Source organism: Globicephala melas, chromosome 9 (assembly GCF_963455315.2).
Source record: "Globicephala melas chromosome 9, mGloMel1.2, whole genome shotgun sequence".
NCBI classification, from domain to species: Eukaryota; Metazoa; Chordata; class Mammalia; order Artiodactyla; family Delphinidae; genus Globicephala; species Globicephala melas.
In genome coordinates, this window is record NC_083322.1 from 63697143 (window position 1) to 63720635 (window position 23493).

General features: G+C 33.7%; 1 protein-coding gene across 11 annotated transcripts in view; it reads left to right on the forward strand.

The window, feature by feature from the left end:
- PHF14 (PHD finger protein 14) overlaps positions 1–23493 on the forward strand; it is a 199902-nt gene that overhangs the window by 87331 nt on the left and 89078 nt on the right. For 9 of the 11 annotated variants that reach the window (XM_060304665.2, XM_060304667.2, XM_060304668.2 and 6 more), the window contains exons 15-16: positions 1094–1144; positions 1266–1387. In XM_060304665.2, coding sequence (XP_060160648.1) covers positions 1094–1144; positions 1266–1387 — 173 coding nt within the window. Of the gene's footprint in view, positions 1–1093; positions 1155–1265; positions 1388–23493 lie in introns of all 11 variants that reach the window. The other 2 variants (XR_009565104.2, XR_009565103.2) reach the window with 1 other exon arrangement.

Below are 23493 nucleotides of genomic sequence, written 5' to 3' on the forward strand. Positions count from 1 at the left end.
CCATAATGTAATTAAAACATACTGATTGGCAATATAAATGTAAATGAATATGTAGTCTATAAATTTACTTATTTTGAACGGCTAATTTAGTCAACTCTTGGTTATCTAGGGGCAGATTAAACAGAGTGCAGTTAGCCTGGGTACTGAATAACAAGTGACTCGGTATTGTAGAGAATTGAAACGACAGTAATTTAGAAAAACATTAATGTTTTTTATATTGGACAGCAATTCTCTTTAGAATTATTTGGTACCTACTCTAACGTGGGAATGATCTTTGGTCTCAACAGTCAGGTAAAGTAATTTTGGGGAGTGGTGCCTCCTTTTTCTTCCAGTCTCTCTAAAGAGCAGTGATCTTCACATGGGGATTATAAACCTCCAGAGGCTGTGCTACATGGGTGGAGATTTTTAACATATTGGCTGCAAATCCTATTGTACTTACATTACTTTCAAACATATGGATGGCATCTTTCAAATGGGAAATGTGTTCCAAAATACAGGATATAAATTTTAAGGAAATAAGCTTGAGTCACTTATACCATGTTTTTTTTAGTTAGTTGTATTTTAATTAGGATTGGGAGACATCTGAGACCTTTGCCTCCCACTTATTTACAGCTGTTAAAGATTGTTTCTTTATGTTATTCAAACATGTTTGTGCACGCACGCACACACACACAGAGGCATACAATAGATGTGAGTCCAGGTTTAGCATTTTAGCTCTAGAAGTCGTGTAAGTTATGAAAATTTAAATGTTCTGCATAAATCATCATTGTGTGATGTGTATGAGGTGTTCAGAAATATTCAAGCTAATTTTGTAGAACTTATTTTTCTTATCAGATACCTGTGTTATTTAACAGTAAAACACTGTCACTGTTGAGTGTATTTAATTTGTCTTGTGTTTATTTCCTCTGGCATAAATTGTAATAAAGTGCAATAGAGCAATACAGCATTAATTAGAAATGCTAATTTTCCAAGTGCTTAACCGAAGCAGTAACATTTAACAGAGAAAATTTATTTTTATTATTAATTAAACATTAGATATTTTTGTGGATTTTTCTCTTTTTTTTCTTTTTTTTTTTTTCTTTTTTTTTTTTAGAGAACCAGAGGACGAAAACGAAGCTTCATTCCTGAGGAAGAAAAACATGAGGTTGGAATAAGTTAAGCATATTTTACACAATCTAAATTTGAGAAACTTTCTTGCTTAAAATTATTTCTGTTTTCCTCATATCCTGATTTTATGTTTTGTTTCATCCTCCCTTGTATGGCAGGAGAGAGTTCCTAGAGAGAGGAGACAAAGGCAGTCTGTGTTACAAAAGAAGCCCAAGGCTGAGGATTTACGAACTGAATGTGCAACTTGCAAGGGAACTGGAGACAATGAAAACCTTGTCAGGTAAGCTGGATGCTGAGACCTTGGCTTTGGGGGATTAAGGCTCCATCTTCATCATTTTCTCATCACAGATATAATGGGGAAAACAAATCACAGCATAGGACCTTTCTTAAAGTCTTATTTAGTGGAAACAGTACTTCAGAAACAGATTTCATCCACTTAGTAACCTGCCACACATGGTTATTCTCTGGATTTAGATGTAATTAAGAGTGATTATCTGGATTTTGAACAAAAGAGAATTAATTTCCCATTGACAAGAGAAGTTGACCGTGCTCTGCATATAGAGGCCACAAAAATATATAATTTGATCCAAACCCTTTGTGCTAAGATTATTATGTTTTATCTCATAAAACAATAAAATTACTAAGTTCTGTTAGCATGTTATAAAAGTTGAAGTTTATTAGAGATAATGATGACAGATACTTTTTCTTGACAAAAACTTCGTTAGCACTTCCTTATCATTTTTCAAAACAATGTGTTAAATGCTTCTCTCTTATGAAATAAAGAAAGGTGAAAAGATGGCCTAGATAGACATTTTTTGTTTTTTGTTTGGTTTTCTTCTTTGCTTCTTTGTTTTGTTCTGTTACTTTTTTTTTTTTTTAAATCAGACATAATTCTAATCAGGAATCTCAGCTGATACGGCACAGTGGCTATTCCTGAGGGTCCAGAGACTGCTAATTTTAGCCATTTGCCTCTCTTGCTGAGATGAAGAAATTGCTCAAAGCCCTGGGTGAGATGAAGGAGTGGGGGGGGTGATCAAAAGGAGACCTCATCTAAATAAAAGAGGTATCCTCTTTTCAAAGGACAGTGACACAAAGAATCTTTTAGTATGTTACAGGAACGCTTTCTGATTTCCTTCAAAAATTGTCTTTTGATAAAGCCCTATTGAACTAACTCATGGCACAGAAATTAAATGTTTCAAAAAGAGTAAGTTGATAAAATGCATATTAGTACTGTTACAGGATTTTAAATATTTGCTTCCAAAATGATGTCATTAAAAGTATAATTTGTTTGTTTTAATTCCTCAAGTAAAGGCACCTGGTTTTAAATTTCATGAGGTTTTTATAATGTCGCTGAGGAAGGTAATGAGAAAGTAAAAATTCCAGTAAAGAAATACAAAGTGCTTCAACAAAGTTGAGAAAGTCTATCATATTAGGCCACTGTTTTTTGAAGTAGTTTATGTAGAATATCATGAGAGCTCTCCTGGAGGTTAAACTCATTTAAGTTTAAGGTAAATTAGTTCTAATGTCAGAAGATACACATGAATAATTCTGACTGCAACATAATTTTCTGATTTGTGTAAAAAAAAGAAAGCATAAGCATAACAGAGTGGAGTACATAAAACAACAAAAATAAACAGAAGAAAAAATTATAAAAACAATCTTACATAATGAAGAAAAATTCAGTCTAGAAGAAAATTCCCATGGGGGTTGAGGGTGGCATTATAGGGCATGATCATTTTGAAACACTAGTTAAAAACTTAAGAGACCTGGTTATACTCTTTAATTACTTAAACCTATGTAAATATCTACCTCTAATTTTTTTTTTTTAAGATAGTAGCTTGATTCAGGCCTTGTTGCTATAGGCCCTATATGTTTTTGCCAGGTTTTTATTTTATTTTTTTGGTCATGTATTTGAAAGAAAGAACCTAGGAAATAAGAACAATTTTATTTTAAAAGCCACTTAATACAAGAGCATCTCCAAGACATTGTATTATATAGTTGTTTTAAAAAAAATAGGTATTGGGCTTCCCTGGTGGTGCAGTGGTTGAGAGTCCGCCTGCCGATGCAGGGGACATGGGTTCGTGCCCCGGTCCGGGAAGATCCCACATGCCGCGGAGCGGCTAGGCCCGTGAGCCATGGCCGCTGAGCCTGCATGTCCGGAGCCTGTGCTGCACAACGGGAGAGGCCACAACAGTGAGAGGCCCGCGTACCGCAAAAAAAAAAAAAAAAAAAGTATCATCTTTCTTTGATTCTTGATAAGATTTTTAATTAATATTAGCCTTTCCTCTCATTTAATTAGTTCCTGTTATAAAATTTTCATCCTTAATTACATTATTATAACATTCCAGTGTCTGGGGTTTTTGTGAAAGTCTCATGAAAGGTAAAGATATTTTTGTTACTCTAGAAATGATGGATATACAAAGTCTTTTTCCTTGGTTTTGCCTTGTTAAGAAGATAACATCACAGATTTTATGCAAAGATTTTAAAAAGGTTATGAAGAGGGAATTAAATGTTTTATAAATATTATATATTGATAATGTTTCTGAGGATAAAACAAGCTGGATATAAAGCAGTGCCATCAAGTGTTTTATGGTTATAATATGATTGTTCTTTAAATATGTACACACACACACACACACACACACACACATTCAGTTTAAGCACTTTGCTCTTGGGATAAAGAAGAATTTTATGTAGAATTTCATGTGTTTAAAAAGGTACTCATAAGCTAATATCTGCCATTTCCCTTAACATCTCTTTTATTTAGTAATTGGCACCATCATTTTTGCAAATCTGCCCCAAAAGCGCACACTTTTATGATTAAGTTGCATCTTAAATATTATGTATACACGCTATTTTTAACTTTATTTTAAGACATTTTAAATTACACTTTATTTTCCCTAAAGATATATTTCAGTGCTTGATCATTATACTTACTATGTATGTCTATTAAGTTCTCTTATAAAATTAAACTTCTTGGATCATAATTTAATTAATTTACTTAATTTTTTATTGAATTTACTGTATTTTCTCAAGTTCCTCTGAACTAATATACATGACTCTTTAGAATCAGCAGTTTAGCAGTTTTGATTTTGAAACCACACTTCTCTATGTAATTCAGGCTGTATAAAAAATTTCTTTCTTATTTTTTTTCCTTTCTATTTCAGTTATTTGTATATATGTATACATTAATTTACATGTATAATTTTTAATATCACTAGGAAATTGCATTCAATTTATCAGTTAACTGTAATAATAGGTTCCAAATGTTATTTTCTGTTTTGTCTTTAAGTTTTTCTCAGGCCTTTGGCAAGTAATTTAGTATTTCTGGGTCTTAGTTTTTCCATCTGTTGTACATGATAAGAATTGTACTATGTTCCATTACAAGGTTTGTGAGTAATTCTGTATGAAATGGTAGGGCAGTGGTATTACTTAGTAATTTAAAGAATACAGGGCTTCTCTGGTGGCGCAGTGGCTGAGAGTCCACCTGCCGATGCAGGGGACATGGGTTCGTCCCCCAGTTCAGGAAGATACCACATGCCGCAGAGCGGCTGGGCCCGTGAGCCATGGCCGCTGAGCCTGCGCATCCGGAGCCTGTGCTCCGCAACTGGAGAGGCCACAACAGTGAGAGGCCTGCGTACCGCCAAAAAAAAAAAAAAAGAAAAAGAAAAAGAATACATATATGTGGGCTCTGAAATAAGGGTTCCTGTTGGTAAATATGATACAGTAATAATATAAATGCATATTTTTTACTTTTCAGAGAATGTGCATGTTTTTTTATTTAATTATTCCTGCAATATGGAGGACAAAAAATTTGAATTTGTTGAAACACGTTCCCTAAAACGATTAGACTAATAAACTATTTCCGCTAAACATGGGAAATATGAAAATTACCACAAGGTGTTAAAGACAAAGATGGTTTACAGTATCATATGGATTTTTTTTAAAAAAATAGTGCTTCCTATTTTTGCCATCTACTTTTTAAACTTAATTAAAATTTGTCTGCAAAGTTTACAGTCGAAAATATATTCCTTTATGTTATTTAGTGCAATTAAATGCTGAAGGTCAAATTGAAACTGTCTTGGAATTGTGAGGTCTTTTGGGATATTTATCTCCTTGCTGTGGATATTCATTGTTGGAGGTAGTTTTGAGCCTTTAGTGATATCTTACTTGGTTTTGCTTCCACAGTTCCTGGGACATTTAATGCTCAGTAAATGCTTGGTAAATGAATGACTGTGCCACATAAGTAGTGACTGATTATTCTTTGCTGAATTAATTAAAAAAAAAAACCTTTTACTATTATAATTTATTCCTAGAACAAATTGGTCACTCAGTGTAAGTATTTGATGAAGACGTTTAAAAGGCTTAATAAAGGATTACTTTCCTGTCACTAAAGAATAGTGGATGAGTTTTTTCTGTGTCTTAGGTAAAGAACTAGGAATCACAGAGTTGAGATTAGTTGATACACTCATGTGACAGTAGAAATGATTCTTCTTTTTGAACATATTTAATTTTCAAAGGATAGATTTTAGAGGTAGATAGGCTTTTCTTCTCTATAATTCTTCATTAAACTATCAAATTAGGAATAAGACCAAACTTGTAGGCCTCAAATTTTATCTTAACTGTGTAAACTCATTGTGACACATTTTATTACTTAATGGGAGATAGGAAGGAGCAAAAAGGTCTCCTAAAACTAAGAACCTTAAAATCCATTGGTCCTCTTAAATAGCATCTTTAATTTTTATCTTGTATTGTGGCCATTACTTAGAAGCAGTGAAGGTAGGAAATGATCTATGAAGCTATTTTACTTTTATAGCTAAGTTTACACCATTAAATGTTTGCTGTATTCTCTTCCTTATTTGAAGATATGGCAAGTTATATAGATATTGAACCATTTTGGTTACAAGGTTAGGATGTTTGTTTGGTCTGTTAACAATGTTGTTAGCACTTTTATTTATTTCACAATTTAAACATATAGCTTCTGAGTGCCTTCCCCAAAACCAAATTTGATGGTATCATAAGTTATTAGGAGCACCAGCACAAATTCATATTTATCAGATTTTTATTTCAAATATTAGTCTCTTTGATAAATCAGATTTTTAAATTTTTAATTACGTGTCCTGTTATCACTGGTATGGAGGCTTATAGACTGCCTGGGTCATAGTAAGGGGTGTTTTCCCCCAGAGATTTGATTAGACCAACAGAACAAGGTTTAGTTGTAACTTTAGTTACTGTGTTCACAGAATATAAGGTCACTTTAAATAGATTGTTTTAGTGAATGAAATGAAACCTAGTTTCATTTCTTTTAAGAACACTTAAGATTGCATTTGATAGGTTGCTTAAAACAAATACAATGAATTATTTTATTTTGATTATAGACTTACCAGTTTACTGTTTTTTATGCAGTTTATCACATAATAATCACTCTAAATGGTAAAATTTGCTTATTCATGTAGGAATATCAGATGATTGTAAAGTGATGGTGCAAATGTATATTATTTGGATACTTATAAATTAGAACTTAGAAACAAATAGAAATTTTAAAATTATTTGTCATCTAATAAATTTCAAATTATTAAAAACATTTCCTGCACAAAGACATTTCTGGCTAATCTTCTGTTTCTTTTCCTTACTTCTACCAACAATTTCAGGGATAGGTTTTAGGTTTTTGTTTTGTTTTGTCTTGTAACCCTGAGTCAGTGATTGGTATAGTACAAATTACTGTATTCTAAAGGATTGTTTCCAAAGTTTAGATTTCTAATATTTCTTTCAATTGTGTGTGGTAAAATATATCCCCTCTTGTCACCCTGATGTCCTGTGTGATATGCCTCTTTCTTCAAGTTTCACTGCTGTTAGCTCTGGAATATGTTTCACTTGAAAGTATGACCATCTTAAAGGCAAGATCTCTGTTTTACTTATCTTTACAGCTCCCATGTTCTTACTCCAAGTCACTGAGCAAGGGGTGCCTCCCCATGGTGGTTAGTGACTTACACACTTCATAGGAGGTTGCGTTAAGGAATCATTGGCCAGATATTAAATCTTCCTAATTTTTATTTTTAATATAAAATAGATTTAAAATAAAAATCTGATCTAAAAATAGATTTAATATACAAGGCAAAGATAAAGTAGCATATCAGGATGTCTCAGAAAGCATATAGACTTATTGTAACCCATAGCCTGTGGAAATATGCTGCCTAATTCTTTTAACAGGGAAGATAGGGCTTCCCCGGTGGCGCAGTGGTTGAGAGTCCGCCTGCCGATGCAGGGGACACAGGTTCGTGCCCAGGTCCGGGAAGATCCCACATGCCGCGGAGCGGCTGGGCCCGTGAGCCATGGCCTCTGAGCCTGTGCGTCCAGAGCCTGTGCTCCGCAACGGGAGAGGTCACAACAGTGAGAGGCCCATGTACCGCTAAAAAAAAAAAAAAAGGGAAGATAAGTGTAGCATTCTAAATACAAGCTGATGAAGCATTAGGAATTATTTGAAAATTTAAACAAAGGAATATAATTATGACCTGAAACTTTGTTTTCTTAGATTTTTAACTGTTTAAAAAACTTTTACATTTACGTTATTTTTTAGATAAGCATTATAAGAAATAGTTTATAGAAACAGCTTTTCAAGGAAATTCTGATATGAATACCAAACAATAACATCATCTAATGCTTAAGTAAAATTGAAATTCAATAAAATTCAGGACACGTATTTCTGTCACATTCTGGAGGGTTTAACATAATTATGTCCCTATTTTGAGACAATATTTCTAAATTTTCATTTTGTTTAACAGTTCATTTTTAAGGTTTTTGATTTAAAAACAATAAATTATCCGTTCTACTTTAGTTTTGAAAGTTTATTATAGTTTTTGAAAACCAGGTCATTTAATTGTATTAACTTAAAAAAAAAAAACAACTAGTTAATTGAATCAGCTTAATACCAGAAGTAAAACTCTCTAAGAATGCCAATATTTAATATATGAATAATGCTAGAATGTGTGAAGAAATCAGCCTGAGCATTAATAAACAAAAGATAGTTTTCTTTCTTTTTTTTTGTCAAAGATAAGTAGGAAAAAATGCAAATATTACAACTACTTAAAGTTTCATAATGTATCACCCTTCCTGATATGTTTTTTTAAATAGGTATTTTGACAAAATATGATCTTAGTAATTTCGGTATAGACCAAAAAATTAAAAATCAAGTAACAAAAATGGCTGTATCTACTTAGAAACGTAATTACATGTGCTTTGTTTCAGTGTTTTTAAATCCAGACTGTGTAAACTACTTAGAGAAACAATAATTCAACTTCCCAAAAGTTGTAAATTCTGAATTAATGATGAAACAAGCTTAAACAGTTTCATGGAAATATTTTTTTCAATTATTAAAATGTATTTATAAATTGTCTTGTCCGATTTAGGTCTCAGGACAATATATTTTCCTATTTGCTCAAGCTTAGAATATATAGGAAGTAGTTTCAGAATTGCCAACCCAAACCACGGCAAAAAAGTAAATCTAAGTTCAGTAGTTGTTTGGGTGTGTGTGTGTGGTAAAAGTTACATACAATGAAATGCCTAAATGTTAAGTGAATAAAGTAGTGAATTTTAACAAAAGCATGCACTCATGTAACCCCCATTTCTATCAAAGTATAGAACATTTTCATCACTCCCCAAAAGCTGTGCTCTTTCCTGGTCAGTCCCTCTTCTCAAAGGCAACCACTTTTCTATTTTTTTCCCTTATAAGTTGCCTCCTATAGAGTTTCATATAACTGGCATGTTTAGTATTTATTTGATGTCTGCCATTTTAATGAGTGTGTGAGGGAATCCCACTGTGGTTTTAGTTTGCATTACCCTGATGTATAATGATGTTGAGCACATTTTCATGTGCTCACTGGCTATTTGTATGTCTTCCTTTGTGAACTAATTCTTTTGCTGATTAAAAAAAAATTGGGTTGTATGTTTAGTATTGAGTTATAGGAACTTTTAATATGTTCTGGATTTAAGTTTTTTTACAAATGCATGTTTTTCAAACATATGCTCCTTATCTATGGCCTGCCTATTCATTTTCTTAATGGTGTTAAAGAGCAGAAGTTACTAATTTTACTAAGTCCAGTTTAGCAACTTTTATGATTATTGCTCTTGTTTCCTATCTAAGAAGTCTTGGCCTAGGTCCAGGTCACAAAAATTATCTCCTTCGTTTTCTTCTAGAAGCTTTATGATTTATCTTTTATATTGAGATATGTGATTCATCTGACATTAATTTTTATGGTCTCAGGTAGAGTTAAGGAAGGTTTGTTTATTATCCCATGTGGGTTTCCAGTTTTCCAGCGCCATTTGTTGAAAACGCTTGCCTTTCCACATTAAGTTGCTTTGGTTCCACTGTTAAATATCAATCGACTTTTTAAATGAGGGTCGATTTCTAGACTTTGTGTTGTGTTCCATCAAGCTATGTACTTATTTCTGTGCCAGTACCAGTCGTCTTGATTCTTGGGGCCTTATGATAAGCTCTTTTGTTTTTCTGGATCCTTTGCATTTTCATATGTGTTAGAAAGAGCTTTTTATTTTCATTGAAAAGAATAAAGTCTGTATATAATACCAAAAAAGCACAGGCAGCAACAGCAACAACAAAAATATATAAAATGTTTGTGTATCAAAAGAATCTATCAACAGAGTGAAAAGGCAACCCACAAAATGGGAGAGATATTTGCAAATCATATATCTGATGAGGTATTGATATCAAGAATATAAAAAGCACAAGAAATCATTCACAGCAATAAGGAAAAAACCTGATTAAAAATGAGCAAAGGACTTGAATAGACATTTCTCCAAAGAAGATATACAAATGAGTAATAAGCACATGAAAAGATGCTAAACATTAATCATTAGTGTAACTCAAATCAAAACCACAATGAGATACTGCTTCAGACCCATTAAAATGGCTATTATTAAACAAACAAACAAAAATCGAAAAATAAGTTTTGGGGAGGATGTGGAGAAGAAGGAATTTCATTTCTGAGTGTATACCCAAAAGAATTGAAAGCAGGGACTTAAAGAGATACTGTACATTCATATTCATGGCAGCATTACTGGCAGTAGCCGAATGGTGGAAGCAACCCAAGTGTCCATCAATGGATGGATGGATAAACAAAATGTGGTATATGCGTACAGTGGGATATTATTCAACCATAACAAGGAAGGAAATTCTGACGCATGCTGTAACATGGATGAACATTGGAGACCTTATGCTGAGTGAAATAAGCCAGTCACAAAAGAACAAATGTTGTATGATTCTACTTAATATGGGGTACTTAGTCAAGTTCATAGGGAAAGAAAATAGAATGGTGGTTGCCAGGAGCAGAGTGACTGTGGAGTTAGTGTTTAATGGGTACAGAGTTTCAGTTGGGTAAAATGAAAAAGTTCTGGAGATGGTTGGTGGTGATGGTTGCACAACAGTGTGAAAATACTTAATGCTTCAGAAATATACACTTAAAAATGGTTAAAATGGTAAGTTTTATGTATATTTAACCAAATTTTTTCAAAAGAAGCCTACTGGGATTTTGATTAGCTTTGTGTTGAATACATGGATGAATTTGGGGGAACATTAACATCTTAACAGTATTGTTTTCTGATCCATGAACTAGGTATATCTCTACATTTATTCAGATTTTCAAATATCCATTATTTTTTCTCATTGGATGTTTTTGTAGTTTTCATTGTAGAAGTCTTGTATGTCTATTATTAAATGTATTCCTAAGTATTTAATGTTTTTTGATGCTATTGTATAAGAATAAAATATGATTTCTTTTAACTGTTTATGCAAGTTTTGAGAGCTACCAGGAGTTGAGGTAGTCAATTAGGATCACAAGCCAAGCTGAAAGTTACAATTAAAATTATTAATTTGTTGCAGTAGTATAAGCAAGAGGCCAAACGTTTAGGAAAGGTTGCTGGTTCCCAGAATGTTCCATTTCCCCCCACTGATAAGGGTCTAGTGGATCGGTGCCGAAATGGGGAGGGGTTGGGGCATTAAGGTCACTACTGAGGCAGCCTGGACAGAAGGTCCTTGCTGTTTAATGGACCCAGGGGCTGGAGGGGAGGAAAAGGAGAAGCGGTAGGCAATAGAACAGTACTGAGTCGGTGGAGCAAAGTGTCTTTAAGACCCCTCAATGAGGAGATCTTGGCAGAGGTGCACAAGCAGTCTTTCAGTCTGGCTTTTCCATTCCCCACGGAAAGAGGCCTCAAAAGTTAGATCAGCCTTACAGTCCTGGGGTAAACCCCTCTTGGTCGTGAGGTATTGCCTCTTTTATATGTGTATTTTTTATTTTTTGGATTTCATTTGCTAATATTTTGATAAGGGTTTTGTGTCTCTATTCACGAAAGTATTATTCTTTTAATTTCTTAAGTATTTATCAGGTTTTGTTATCAGGTTATATTGGCCTTCTAAAAGGTGTTACAAAGTATTCTGGTTTTTTTTTTTTGAAGCATTTTTGATTGATTTTATTTCTTAATTGAGTTTTCATTGAATTCCTCAATGAAACTATCTGGACCAGAGTTTCTTTGTTGGGACGTTTTTGGTAATTAATTCAATTTTTAAAATAGGTAATAGAGCTATTGAAATTTTTTCTTCTGTCTTATGCTAGTTTTGGTAAGCGTGTTTTTTCAAGCAATTTATTCATTTCATTTCAGTTGGAAGTTGCTTCTTTTCTTTAGTCTTGCTTTTATTTTGAATGTGCACTACAACTATTTGCTTGAGACTTTCCAGCTTCCTATAATATTTCGGATCATATTCTCTTCTTCCTTCTAATACTAGGTCAGTATTTACTTCTTTCATGTATCCTTCCAGACTTACATGATCCCATAATGATCTTTTTCTTACTTTGATTGCCCTTGGGACCCACATAAAATCCCACATCATGCTGTTATCCACTTGCTTGCAAATTGTCTGTGAATTTTTACTTTTTTCACTAGATTAGGTCAGGCCTTCTATTTAGTCATGATGATTTCCTTAGTTTATACAATATGGCACAAGAAGTTAATTCAGAATAAATGCTTATTAAATTGTTTACTGATGCATTGCTAAATCTGTATGCATTGCAGCTTTATACACTGAAATAGTATGTAATCTCTTTGAGGGCAGAGACATTTCTTTAAGTCCAAATTGATTGTTTCTTTTCATTTTTAATTATTAAAAACAAACTTTAAAATAGTATATATATGTTGCAAACAACAGCAAAAAAGAGTGGTAAAAAATGGTTTCTGATTGACTGCGATTACTTCACTCAGAGTAGGAGATCTCAATTAGTCCAAGCTTCTCACTTGCCAGTGCTGGCAAGTCACTTAATCTCTATGGATCTCAGTTTTCTTATTTTACTGGAGAAGATATCAGGCTATATCATCTCTGAGGTCTAACACACTAGCTCTGATATTTAAAGGTTATGTGATATTCCAAGTTCCCAAATAAATACTGCCTATGTGTTTACATTCCGTCACAGCTCTCCTGTAAACACCTACTTTCAGAATCTCTTGCTAGAGTATTCTGTAACTGTGTAGAATATGATTAATGATCAAGTCTCTTAGAGTGGAAGCCATTCTTGTTGCCCTTTCTCTCATTTAGCTAGAGAGGAGTGGAAGTTATTTCCTTTGATAAAGCGTACTTCCTTTGATAAAGAGCAAATATCTCTTTTCTTTTTTAAAATAACTATATTGAGATCTCATTTTCATACCATACAAATTCAGCCATTTTAAGTGTAGACTGTAGTAATTTTTAATAAATTTATAGAAGTGTTCAGCTATCACTACAATCCTATTTTAGAGCAATTCCATCACTTCAAAAAGTGCTGTGCCTCTACACTGTAAATCCTAGCTTCCACCCCAGCCCCAGACAACCATGGCAAATGTTCTCTTGTCTCTGGTTCCTCATAGCCTATTCCTTTCCTGATCCTTTTTTTTTTTTCATCTTAATATTATGCTTATACATGTTTCTAGTTTTGGGTTTTTTTTTTTTTTTTCAAAAAAAGTTTAATGCACTAAAGGCAACAAAGATTCTTTTCTAGAGGAAACTTTAGTCAGGTTACTGAACTTTCTCCTCAGCTCATCTGTATATTTCCTTATAAAGTCCAGTGTTAGCAAGAACCCTGCTAAGTTACTTTAAGCAGAACCCCCCACCCTTGATATCTGATCACCCTAGATACCTGATCAGGTTCCTCATCCTCTACTATTCTGATCACCTTGGCCTGTCTTAAGCAAAAATCCTTTTAGGTCAGTTTGGCCAGAACCCCCTTAGCCCTGATGTTTCCGCTTACTAATTTTCTATCCACTGATCCCCACCGTGTTCTTTGGCTATAAATTCCCACTTGCCCGTACTGTATTCAGAGTTGAGCCCAATCTTTCTCCCCCAATATAAAATCCCATTGCAGTGGTTCTTAAATCTATCATGATGGTCCTAAATAAAGCCTGCCATACCATCTTGAACAGCTGTCATTGAATCTGTTTTTTGTTTAACAAAGGAATTTCTAATTAAAGAGATATTTCTAATTAAAGTGAGTCTTGAAATGTGAACAAATTACTCCATTTCATTCCTTCTTCAGCTTGATATTTTACATTGGATGTTTTTAAAACAAGCCTGCTAAATTTATGTGACGAGCCTAAATGTTATTAAATTTTAAAGTCTTTCTACATTTTGGGAGAGAGTTTTATATAATGGATGATTAAGTGGGGATTTATAGACACTCTGCTGGGTATGAAACCTGTTTCTGTTATTTGTGAACTCTGCCTTTATGTTCCCTGTGGCTTAGTTTCTTTATCTGTAAAATAACCATAATCAGTAGTACCTAACCCATAGATTGTTGGAGGATTAATTGAGATAAATACAAGTAAGTGGCTTGGCACAAGTGTTAGAGAATTCTAAATGCCTTATATATGCAAATGACAACTGTAATAAACCATTTATATAATGCTTACTATGGGTCAGGTACCTCATGTATACATTTTGAATCATTTAATCCTTACAGCTTCCCTGTTAGGTGAGCAGTAGTATTATCTCCTTTGAATTGTCAGAGAAACTAAGGCATAGGGAGCTTAAATAACTTCCCAAAAGAAAGTAGAGAATCACTCAGATTCAGGTAGTCTGGCTCCAGAGCCTATGCTCTTAACCTATACAGTCTCAACATAAATTTACATTTCAGCTCCCTGGTAGAATAAAACTTGCCTTTGTTAAATGTATTTGTTTCAGGCTAAATGATGACATCTCTTTCAAGATCATATCTGATGTTCTGTTTATATTATGGTTTTCAAGACTATTTGATGTTCATTGAGATTGCGGTGCTATAATCTTTATTCTTCTAACTATGCTATTTGATTTTCTTTGATATTAAAAGGACCTATTTAAATAACTACTTTTCCTTTTTAACTTTAGATGTTATTAAATTATCCTTTATTTGTATTTATATTAAATGAGGATCATAGCACTCATAATAAATCCGACCTTTGTAGATGTTTATCTCTGGGACATTTGTGTTTTTTGTTTTTTATTTTGTTTTCGGCTGTGTTGGGTCTTAGTTGAGGCATGCGGGATCTTTCACTGCAGCGCGGGCTCTTCGTTGTGGCATGCAGGCTTCTTGCTAGTTGTGGTGCATGGATGGGCTTCTCTCTAGTTGTGGTGCATGGGCTACAGAGTGTGTGGGCTCTGTAGTTTGAGGCACACCAGCTCAGTAGTTGTGACACACGGGCTTAGTTGCCTCGTGGCATGTGGAATCTTAGTTCCCTGACCAGGGATCGAACCCAAGTACCCTGCATTGGAAGGCAGATTCTTTACCACCGGACTACCAGGGAAGTCCCTGGGACATTTGCTTTTAACAAAATATACTCTGTCCTTTTTTAGCTGCAAGTTACATCTTTTACAAATAACTTTAAGATTGAAGGATATATGAATATTATATTCATTCATGTATATGAATGAATATAATATATTTACATTGTATTTATGTTATATATACACACATTAAAATGGCATATGTGTACATACTTAATTCACACATATGATACATAATACCATATATATTAATTGAAGTTGCTATTTGTGAAGATCTGTTATGCCATCTATATTTTTACCTTTTTGGTCACAAGTAATTTTAATTGTGATCATCTATTTACTGAATGCTTTTGTAGTCCCTCTATCTTGAAGAACAACGCACATCGCTCTAATTATAGATGAAGAAATCTGAGTATACAGGCACAATGATGTGAAATTTTAGAGAGGTGAGTATTTGCATTAACCACCAGTTGTGCGGGCGTGGGGAAAGATGACAGCACAGTGTAATTACATTGGTAGATCAAATTTGGAGAATAGATATACCTCACAGATAGCCTCTTGATTACCTGTGATCTGAGGGTTTTGTTTTGTTTTGAGAAGAGAGGTCATTTAAATGAGTAGAACAATACAAGATAATAGACAAAGAATTGCAGTCCTTTGAAATTTAGTGAGCTTAGCAAACAAGAACATTGTTATTTCAGAATCTTCATAAAATAAATGTCAGTTTGTTCCTTAGTTGAGAAGTTTTGCATCAACTTGATTCCTTCTTCAGCATATGTGAAACAGAGACTTAAATCTCAAGAAATACATAACCTCAGAATTATATAACCTTAGGGTGATCTTGTTCAGGTTTTAAAACGTGCGTGCGTGCGTGCGTGCGTGCGTGTGTGTGTGTGTGTGTCTGTATTATAACATTGTTGTATTTAAACAATGCTTTCATATTTCTATCTCTATTTCACGATTCAAGATAAAAATGAGAAGATTTCAAGCCTCATTTTTTCCCTCATTTCACCTGATTCACTTATTCTTTATATGTGATATGTGTTGTTAGTATAACTCTACTTTTCTACTTAATGTTGTTGACGTATATGGAGAGGTTGTTAATTAGGAAAACCAAGAATATAATTTTCTTGCTTATTAAGGACAGTTTCTCTCTTTTTTTTTGTGGTAGTGCATTTAGTATTTATCTTAATAGGCTCAAAAAATGAACCTCACTTGACAACTTAATTAGGTAACTAACCAGGAAAAACGGTGGGGAAGGTATAGGGCTAAAATTGGGAGGTTGAAGACTGTGTCAACCATGAGGATGCAGATAACTTTTCTGGGAACCAGTTGTCTCATAAAATGAGCAGTGTGTTAGATTGATTTGAAAATCCTTTTTAATTTTCACATTCTATGATTTTATTATACCATAGGAATGAAGAAAAAGAGAAAGAAATTCTGGGATTCTGAATAATTTACAGCATAAACCTCCCACCAACAGTGCTATTTTTTATTGTATTAACTCATAATATTTTTTCTAATTTTAATTCAGTTATATACTTTATAGGTCATAGCCTACCAGAAACATATGAGTTAATTATAAGGCAGCCACTTTTCATTTTTTGCTAATTGAGATATAGGTTTGTGAGGAATGGTTTATAGTAGAAAATGTTTTCTTTCAATCTGAAAAGTTTTTTTTCTTCTTAACTCTGTAAAACAAAATATTATAGATTGAGCTTTTAAATAGACTAAAACATTTATAGATAATAATAACATGCTATTTGGATATTTATAGCATATCTCATATTTACTGTAGCTTTATAGCTCCTAATAGGTTTACATGTATGATGTATGGTTCCTTTTCATTTTAATTCTTAATTTTTCTTTTAATTCTTCATTTTAATCCTTTTTGTGAAACAGTTTCAAGAAGCAATTACACTTATCCTAAATTGGAAGGAATTAATATTATCAATTTCTGAATTAGCTCTTCCTATTACAATGCAGTTAATAGGATTTAAAGTTAAATATAGTATACATGTACACAGCAGGCTCCCATTTAAAATGAGTTTTCTCCAATTCCAGACTCACTTTCTAGACTGACCTCCTGTAAGAAAATACACAATCAAGAATTAGGTTGACATTGTGAAATGACTTGGTAGCTGACTTTTATCATTGCACATAAACAGCACAGTTATTCTAAGTCACAGTATCACTTTCAGTCAGATAACCACTAAAATCACTGCACTGTGGTTTCCTGAAAATGCCATAATCCTTCAAATGCCACATTAAACTGAGAGAGAAAACCATCAGTAGTGCCTGCACGGTTATGTAGAAGGATGAGCTATGAACCAAGTGAAAAGATGTTCTGGCAGAACAGTAACCTTTCCCTTGATGTGTGCATTTCCCATTACATTTTTGACACAGAATGTTGCAGAATGATTTAGTGGTGGCATTTTGTTTTGCTGACTCGTTTTTTCATTAAAAAGAAACCAAAGTTTAGGATAGGAATGTAGAGGAAGAGTGACCAAGCACTGAATTCTATTACAGGAATCTGTTTTCAAAATAAATAAGTTAAATTTGTTTTAGGAACATGGCTTTTACCCCTTAACATTTTATGTTAACTGTGATAGACAAATCATTTAGTTTTATTATATCTTTAAATCAATGTTGTTTGTTCTTTAAAGTTAATTTTTTTCCTCCATTGTTCTCCCCTCTTCTTTTTTCCTTCCTAGTAACTCTTGATCAGAAATGACATGTCAATAAATAGGAAAGCTTTGTTCAGTAATTACATAGACTGCACATATCGCATGTAACCCAGAAAGTGTCCTACTTTTTATTGTCACTTTAGATATATATTACTAGAGCTGATTTTACAGAGAAACAAAATACGAATATCACTGGTCTAAAAGATCAATGCCTATTAACTTTGAGAGGGCACATTTCTATTGGGAATGAAGTCATAAAGTTGTCCCACATAAAAGTAGTACAAAGCTTTTTTGCACCTATGAAAACACGCTGAGAAAGAGAAAGAACCTTGCCAAAATATATTTTGTAAGACTTGCAGCATTGGACTTTCAGTTTTAATGTTAATATGGAGTGCCTGGATATGGGCCCTGCCACACAATTATTTAAAAAACAAAAACAAAAACTTGGGAATTTATTTTGCAAATACATATTTCTTAAAATCTCACTTTTGATAAAAAGATACATCAGATAGCGTTTGACTAAACACTACTTTGGTCCCCCCCATCCCCCAGGATTATAAGAATATTCATAAAAGGTGCAATTTCAACTAAAGAAATGGAAATTTGACTTGGAATTTCTCACTCAGTATGCCCTTTTCCCCAGCTGACTAACTTTTTAAACAGGAGACTGTCGCTCTTTATGAACTCTGTTAAGTGTCCATTATGTTTAGTTTCCTGACGTGCTTTAATTCTGCTGCTCTTTCTTCCAAATGTCACAAAATGGAAGGGTTTACATTGAGTTCAACAATTCTTTATCTTCAAACTGTTACCTAGATCAAAAGAACTAATCAGAACAATATGCAGTGTGGATATATGTTTTCAACTAAAAGTGACTTAGGGGCTTGTTAGTGATATAATTAAAGTATACCTTACTGAACAAATACCTTTATTTTTCTTTCCTTTCCTTTTTCTCTTTCTTCCTTTTTTCCTTTGTTCCCCTTCCTCTCACTCTCCTTCCCTCTTCCTTCTTACTTTCTCCTCCTTCCCTTCCTCTCCCCCTGACCTCGTCCCACCACCCACCCGTTCTCTCCATCATCAGGACCAGAAAGCCACAGAAATTTGTTACATAGAAATAATGCGTTTTCTGAAAATTCCCACGTAATGGGAACTCAGTATAGGATTACCCGGAAAGATAATTGAGAAAAAAACAAACAAAACAAAACAAAAAAAAAAACAGTGGTAAGCAATAAAACCAATGAAGTTGTAAAATAATGGGTAGGTTTAAGTAAGTAGGGAAGAATGGAGCAAGACATTCCAGAAGAGAAAAGAGACTTTGTAAGCATACTCAGGAAGATGGGAAGTCCTTTTATGGCAGTAGGTAGTTTCAAGCAGAGATCTGTGCAGAATTATTTGACCTAAAATAAAACAATTTATGGTTGTTTTTTGGGATTGTAACGTTACATAAGTAAGATATAAAAAGATACTTTATAAGATGCTATTTCCATAGCTATTACTATTTGCTAAAAATGTAGTTAAAAATAATTACAAAACTTAAACATGTTCAGGAAGAAAATATATACACACATACAGTACACATACATTCTGGAAAAAATAAAAACCATTAGTAAAACAAATGTTTTGCGTATACAGATAACCTTTTATTTCGGAGATACTGTCATACTGGATTTAGAACGCATTTATTAATTTATCAGGTTGTTTTTTAAGTACCAAAGCAATATATGTTGTTTGTAATCACTTAACTAATAAGTGTAGGGCTTCCCTGGTGGCGCAGTGGTTGAGAGTCCGCTTGCCATTGCGGGGGACATGGGTTCGTGCCCCGGTGCAGGAGGATCCCACATGCCGCGGAGCGGCTGGGCCCGTGAGCCATGGCCGCTGAGCCTGCGCGTCCGGAGCCTGTGCTCCTCAACGGGAGAGGCCACAGCAGTGAGAGGCCTGCGTACCAAAAAAAAAAATAAAAATAAAAAGTGTATAGAGGAATGTTATTTTCACCCTACTTACTCAAAACCCTGTCCATTTGGGGTAACAGACATAGTTTAGTGTATATTCATCCATACTTCTTTCTTCTATGTGCAAACAAAAAATTCAGGGCCCATTGGCTGGCCTCCTCCCTCTCTCCCTTCTATAGCTTTTGTAGGCTTTACTCTGAAATTTGTTTTTTGTTTTTTTTTAACTTGAGAACACATAATGGACTTTTTCAGTAAATATAGAACTAAGCCAGTCTTTTAAATAGCTACAAAATAATGTGGATGTGCCATAATTAATTGTAGTATTTCCCTATAAGTAGAAATTCATGGGTTTTTTCTGTTTGATTTCTATCCCAAACTGAGTTTGCTAGATCAAAGTATATGCATATTTTACATTTTAATGGATACTGTTATTTCTTTTCCCAATAGACATGATTGTGTGAGGATGTTATTGCATAACTTTTTGAGAGTCTGGTGGGTAGAAATTGACACTTTGATTTTATTTTGTGACTGCCTGTGAGGTTGAGTGTTTATTCATATATTGATTAGCTATCTGGATTTTCTCATCCATGTGTTGTCTTTCCACATCCTGTGCCTCTTTATTTATTGAGATGTTTTCTCTTTTTTAAAAATGAGTTTATCACATATCTTTGTATAAGTTGCAGATCTTTTCTTTCAGGTATTTTGTGTGTGTGTTTGTACTTTGCTTGCTGATGGTACTTTTTGCAAAATTGAAATTTTAATTTTTGTATGTTGTGATATTTATGTCTAAAAACTAATATGATGTGTTATTATGACAACCAACTAATATCTCATACGTTATTTAAGCAGGCAGTGCATATTATTTGTCTTTGCCCTTTAGATGATCTTTGTGCAGTTTTGCTTGAAATATTTTTAAAGATCTGAGTTACTATGTCATTAAAAAATAATTTATTTTACATTTTTGCCTTAGCATAATATAAAACTGTTATTTTGCTTTACTAGTATATGTCAAATTCTTCTGTTGATTTAAAAACATAATTTGTTTTACAGAGACTGTATTTTGTTAATTTTATGTGTTGAGAATGCAAATTTTCAAGCATGTTGAAGCTACTTGTCAATGTTGTAACCTTTTGTATGGTGTTTCAGACCTTGAGGAAGTTGAATACATGTTTGGTGATTGGACCTTGAGGAAGTTGAATATATGTTTGGTGGTTGATTACAGAGGCAAAAATTATTGTTTTCATTGAAGAAGTCACTGGCAAACTCTGAATTGCTAAATTCAATGGCCTTTTAATTTTCTATGTACTCTTCGTATTTGGTCTCATTTCAGCATTTAACATTGGTGACCAACGTTCCTTCTTAAAACTTTTGGTTTTCATAGTTTCAGTGTTTTACTCTAGTTCTTATCAGTGGCAAAACTGTGGTTCAAATAGTTGTATTTGGGAACCAAATTATTTGGGTTCAAATCCTCGGCCAGTAGTTATTAGTTTTGACTTTGAGTTAGTTATATTCTCTCTGTGCCTTAGTTTCCTCATTTATAAACTGGGAATAGTAATCACTCCTATCCATGGAATTGCTGTGAGGATTAAATGAATAGAAATAGAAGTTATATGCCTTCATTAACTCCCTCTTAGTCTATTACAGTAACCAGCACCTTTACTAGTTTGAATGTCACCAGTCTCCATCTAGTTGTATAAAGAATTTGTTCATGTTGTACTTAAATTTGTCCAGAAGCTTCTCATTTCTTACAAGGTAAATCCAGAGTTTAAAACATGGCTTCTAAGGCCCTCCAAACCTGACCCCCTTCTTTTTATCTTCATTTCAGTTATTCACAGCTCCAGATAACCTAGTTCTCCTTCCTAAAACTTTCCTGTTAGTTTCATGCCATCTTGCTTTAACTGTAACTTGCTCTTATCTGAAATGATCGCCTGTTTTTCTCTGGAATGAGGGCTTCTCCGTCATTTATATTTAGTCTATATTTCTTGTTCCACCCATGATTCTTAGTGTATAAGTACCATATCTTAATAATTAAGTTAATTTTAATATTCCCAGTCCCAGGCTCCATGCTTATGACATGGTATGCCCTTTACATAACTGTAGAGAATAGAGAATCTACAGATTTTAATTAAAGGCATTCGTATTTAATATTTTAGAGTAACAGTCATCAGATATTAGTGGTAACTTGGCTTAGTTACGTTATTTTTGTGTACAAAATGTCAAAGCCTTATTTATTGGGTTGGCCAAAAAGTGCCCTCGGTTTTTTAAGTAAAAATAAAAGACACATTTTTCATTTTTGCCAGGAACTTTATTGACCAGCATATTCACCCTTTTGTTCCACTACTCTCTGCCGTTTTTCAGGCAACTTCATAATTCCATCTTCCCAAAACTTTTTATCTTTTTGAGCAAAGAACTGTTCCAGGTGCCTTTTACAGTCTTCCAGGGAATCAAAATTTTTTCCATTAAGAGAATTTTGTACAGACCTGAATAAATTGAAATCTGAAGATGCAATGTCTGGTGAATACGGTGGATGAATCAGAACTTCCCACCCAAGCTGTAGCAGTTTTTGCCTGGTCATCAAAGAAGCATGTGGTCTTGCGTTATCCTGCTGGAAGATTATGCGTTTTCTGTTGACTAAATCTGGACGCTTTTCGACAAGTGCTACTTTCAGTTGGTCTAATTGGGAGTGGTACTTGCTGGAATTAATCCTTTGGTTTTCCAGAAGGAGCTCATAATAGAGGACTCCCTTCCACTCCCATCATATATACACAACATCACCTTCTTTGGATGAAGACCGGCCTTCGGTGTGGTTGGTGGTGGTTCATTTTCCTTGCGCCACGATCTCTTCCATTCCACGTTATCGTACAGTATCCACTTTTCATTGCCCATCACAATTTGTTCTAAAAACGGAACGTTTTCATTACATTTAAGTAGAGAATCGCATGTGGAAATACGGTCAAGGTTTTTTTCGCTTAACTTATGTGCAACCCAAACATCAAAGTGATGAACATAACCAAGCTGGTACAGATGATTTTCAATGCTTGATTTGGAAATTTTGAGTATGTCGGCTATCTCCTGCATGGTATAACGTTGATTGTTCTCAGTTAATGTCTCAATTTGATCACTGTCAACTTCAACTGATCTACCCGACCATGGAGCATCGTCCAGCGAGAAATCTCCAGCACGAAACTTCACAAACTACTTTTGACACATTCAGTCAGTCACAGCACATTCTCCCTACAATGCACAAATCTTGTTTTGTGTTTCAGTTGCATTTTTACCTTTCTTGAAATAATAAAGCATAATATGCTTAAAATGTTGGGGTTTTTTCCTTCCATCTTCAACGTTAAAATGGCTACACAAAAATTCACCAATTTTGATAAGTCTTTTTTTTAAATGCACGCTGATATGACAGCGGTCACATACACTCTAACAAAATTGTTTCGAATGAAATTAAAAACAACTAAGTGCTACTAGAGCCATCTTATGGAAAAAAACAAATGAAACTTTTGGCCCACCCAATAGATCGGGATAGTAGTTTTTGTCATACTTTGTTTTATTATAGTTTGTGTAGTAATTCAGTTCATTTTTTTCTTCATGGCTGTATTGTTCTATGAGTTAAGATATATTTAAAGTCTTAAATGAGTTTTATTACCCTTAACATTCCTCTTGTGTTTCTAAGGATAGTACCTACTTCATTGAAATCTGAATTATCTTTAATCTGAAAATATGTATGTTTACCATTAATTTTTGCTAATTTTAACTGCTTGGGCAATGCAGAGTCAGTTAAGTTAGATCTGACTAAGTCATAATCTAATTTTAGTCAGAGTAGAGGAAATAAGACTGTACTTTGTTTTATAATTTTAATGGTCTGGATCTCCTTTCCATTTTAATCTGAAAGAAAATTATTAACAGGTTGAGAATTTCTAATTTGGCTTCTGGGGTAATTCCACAGCAATAAAAG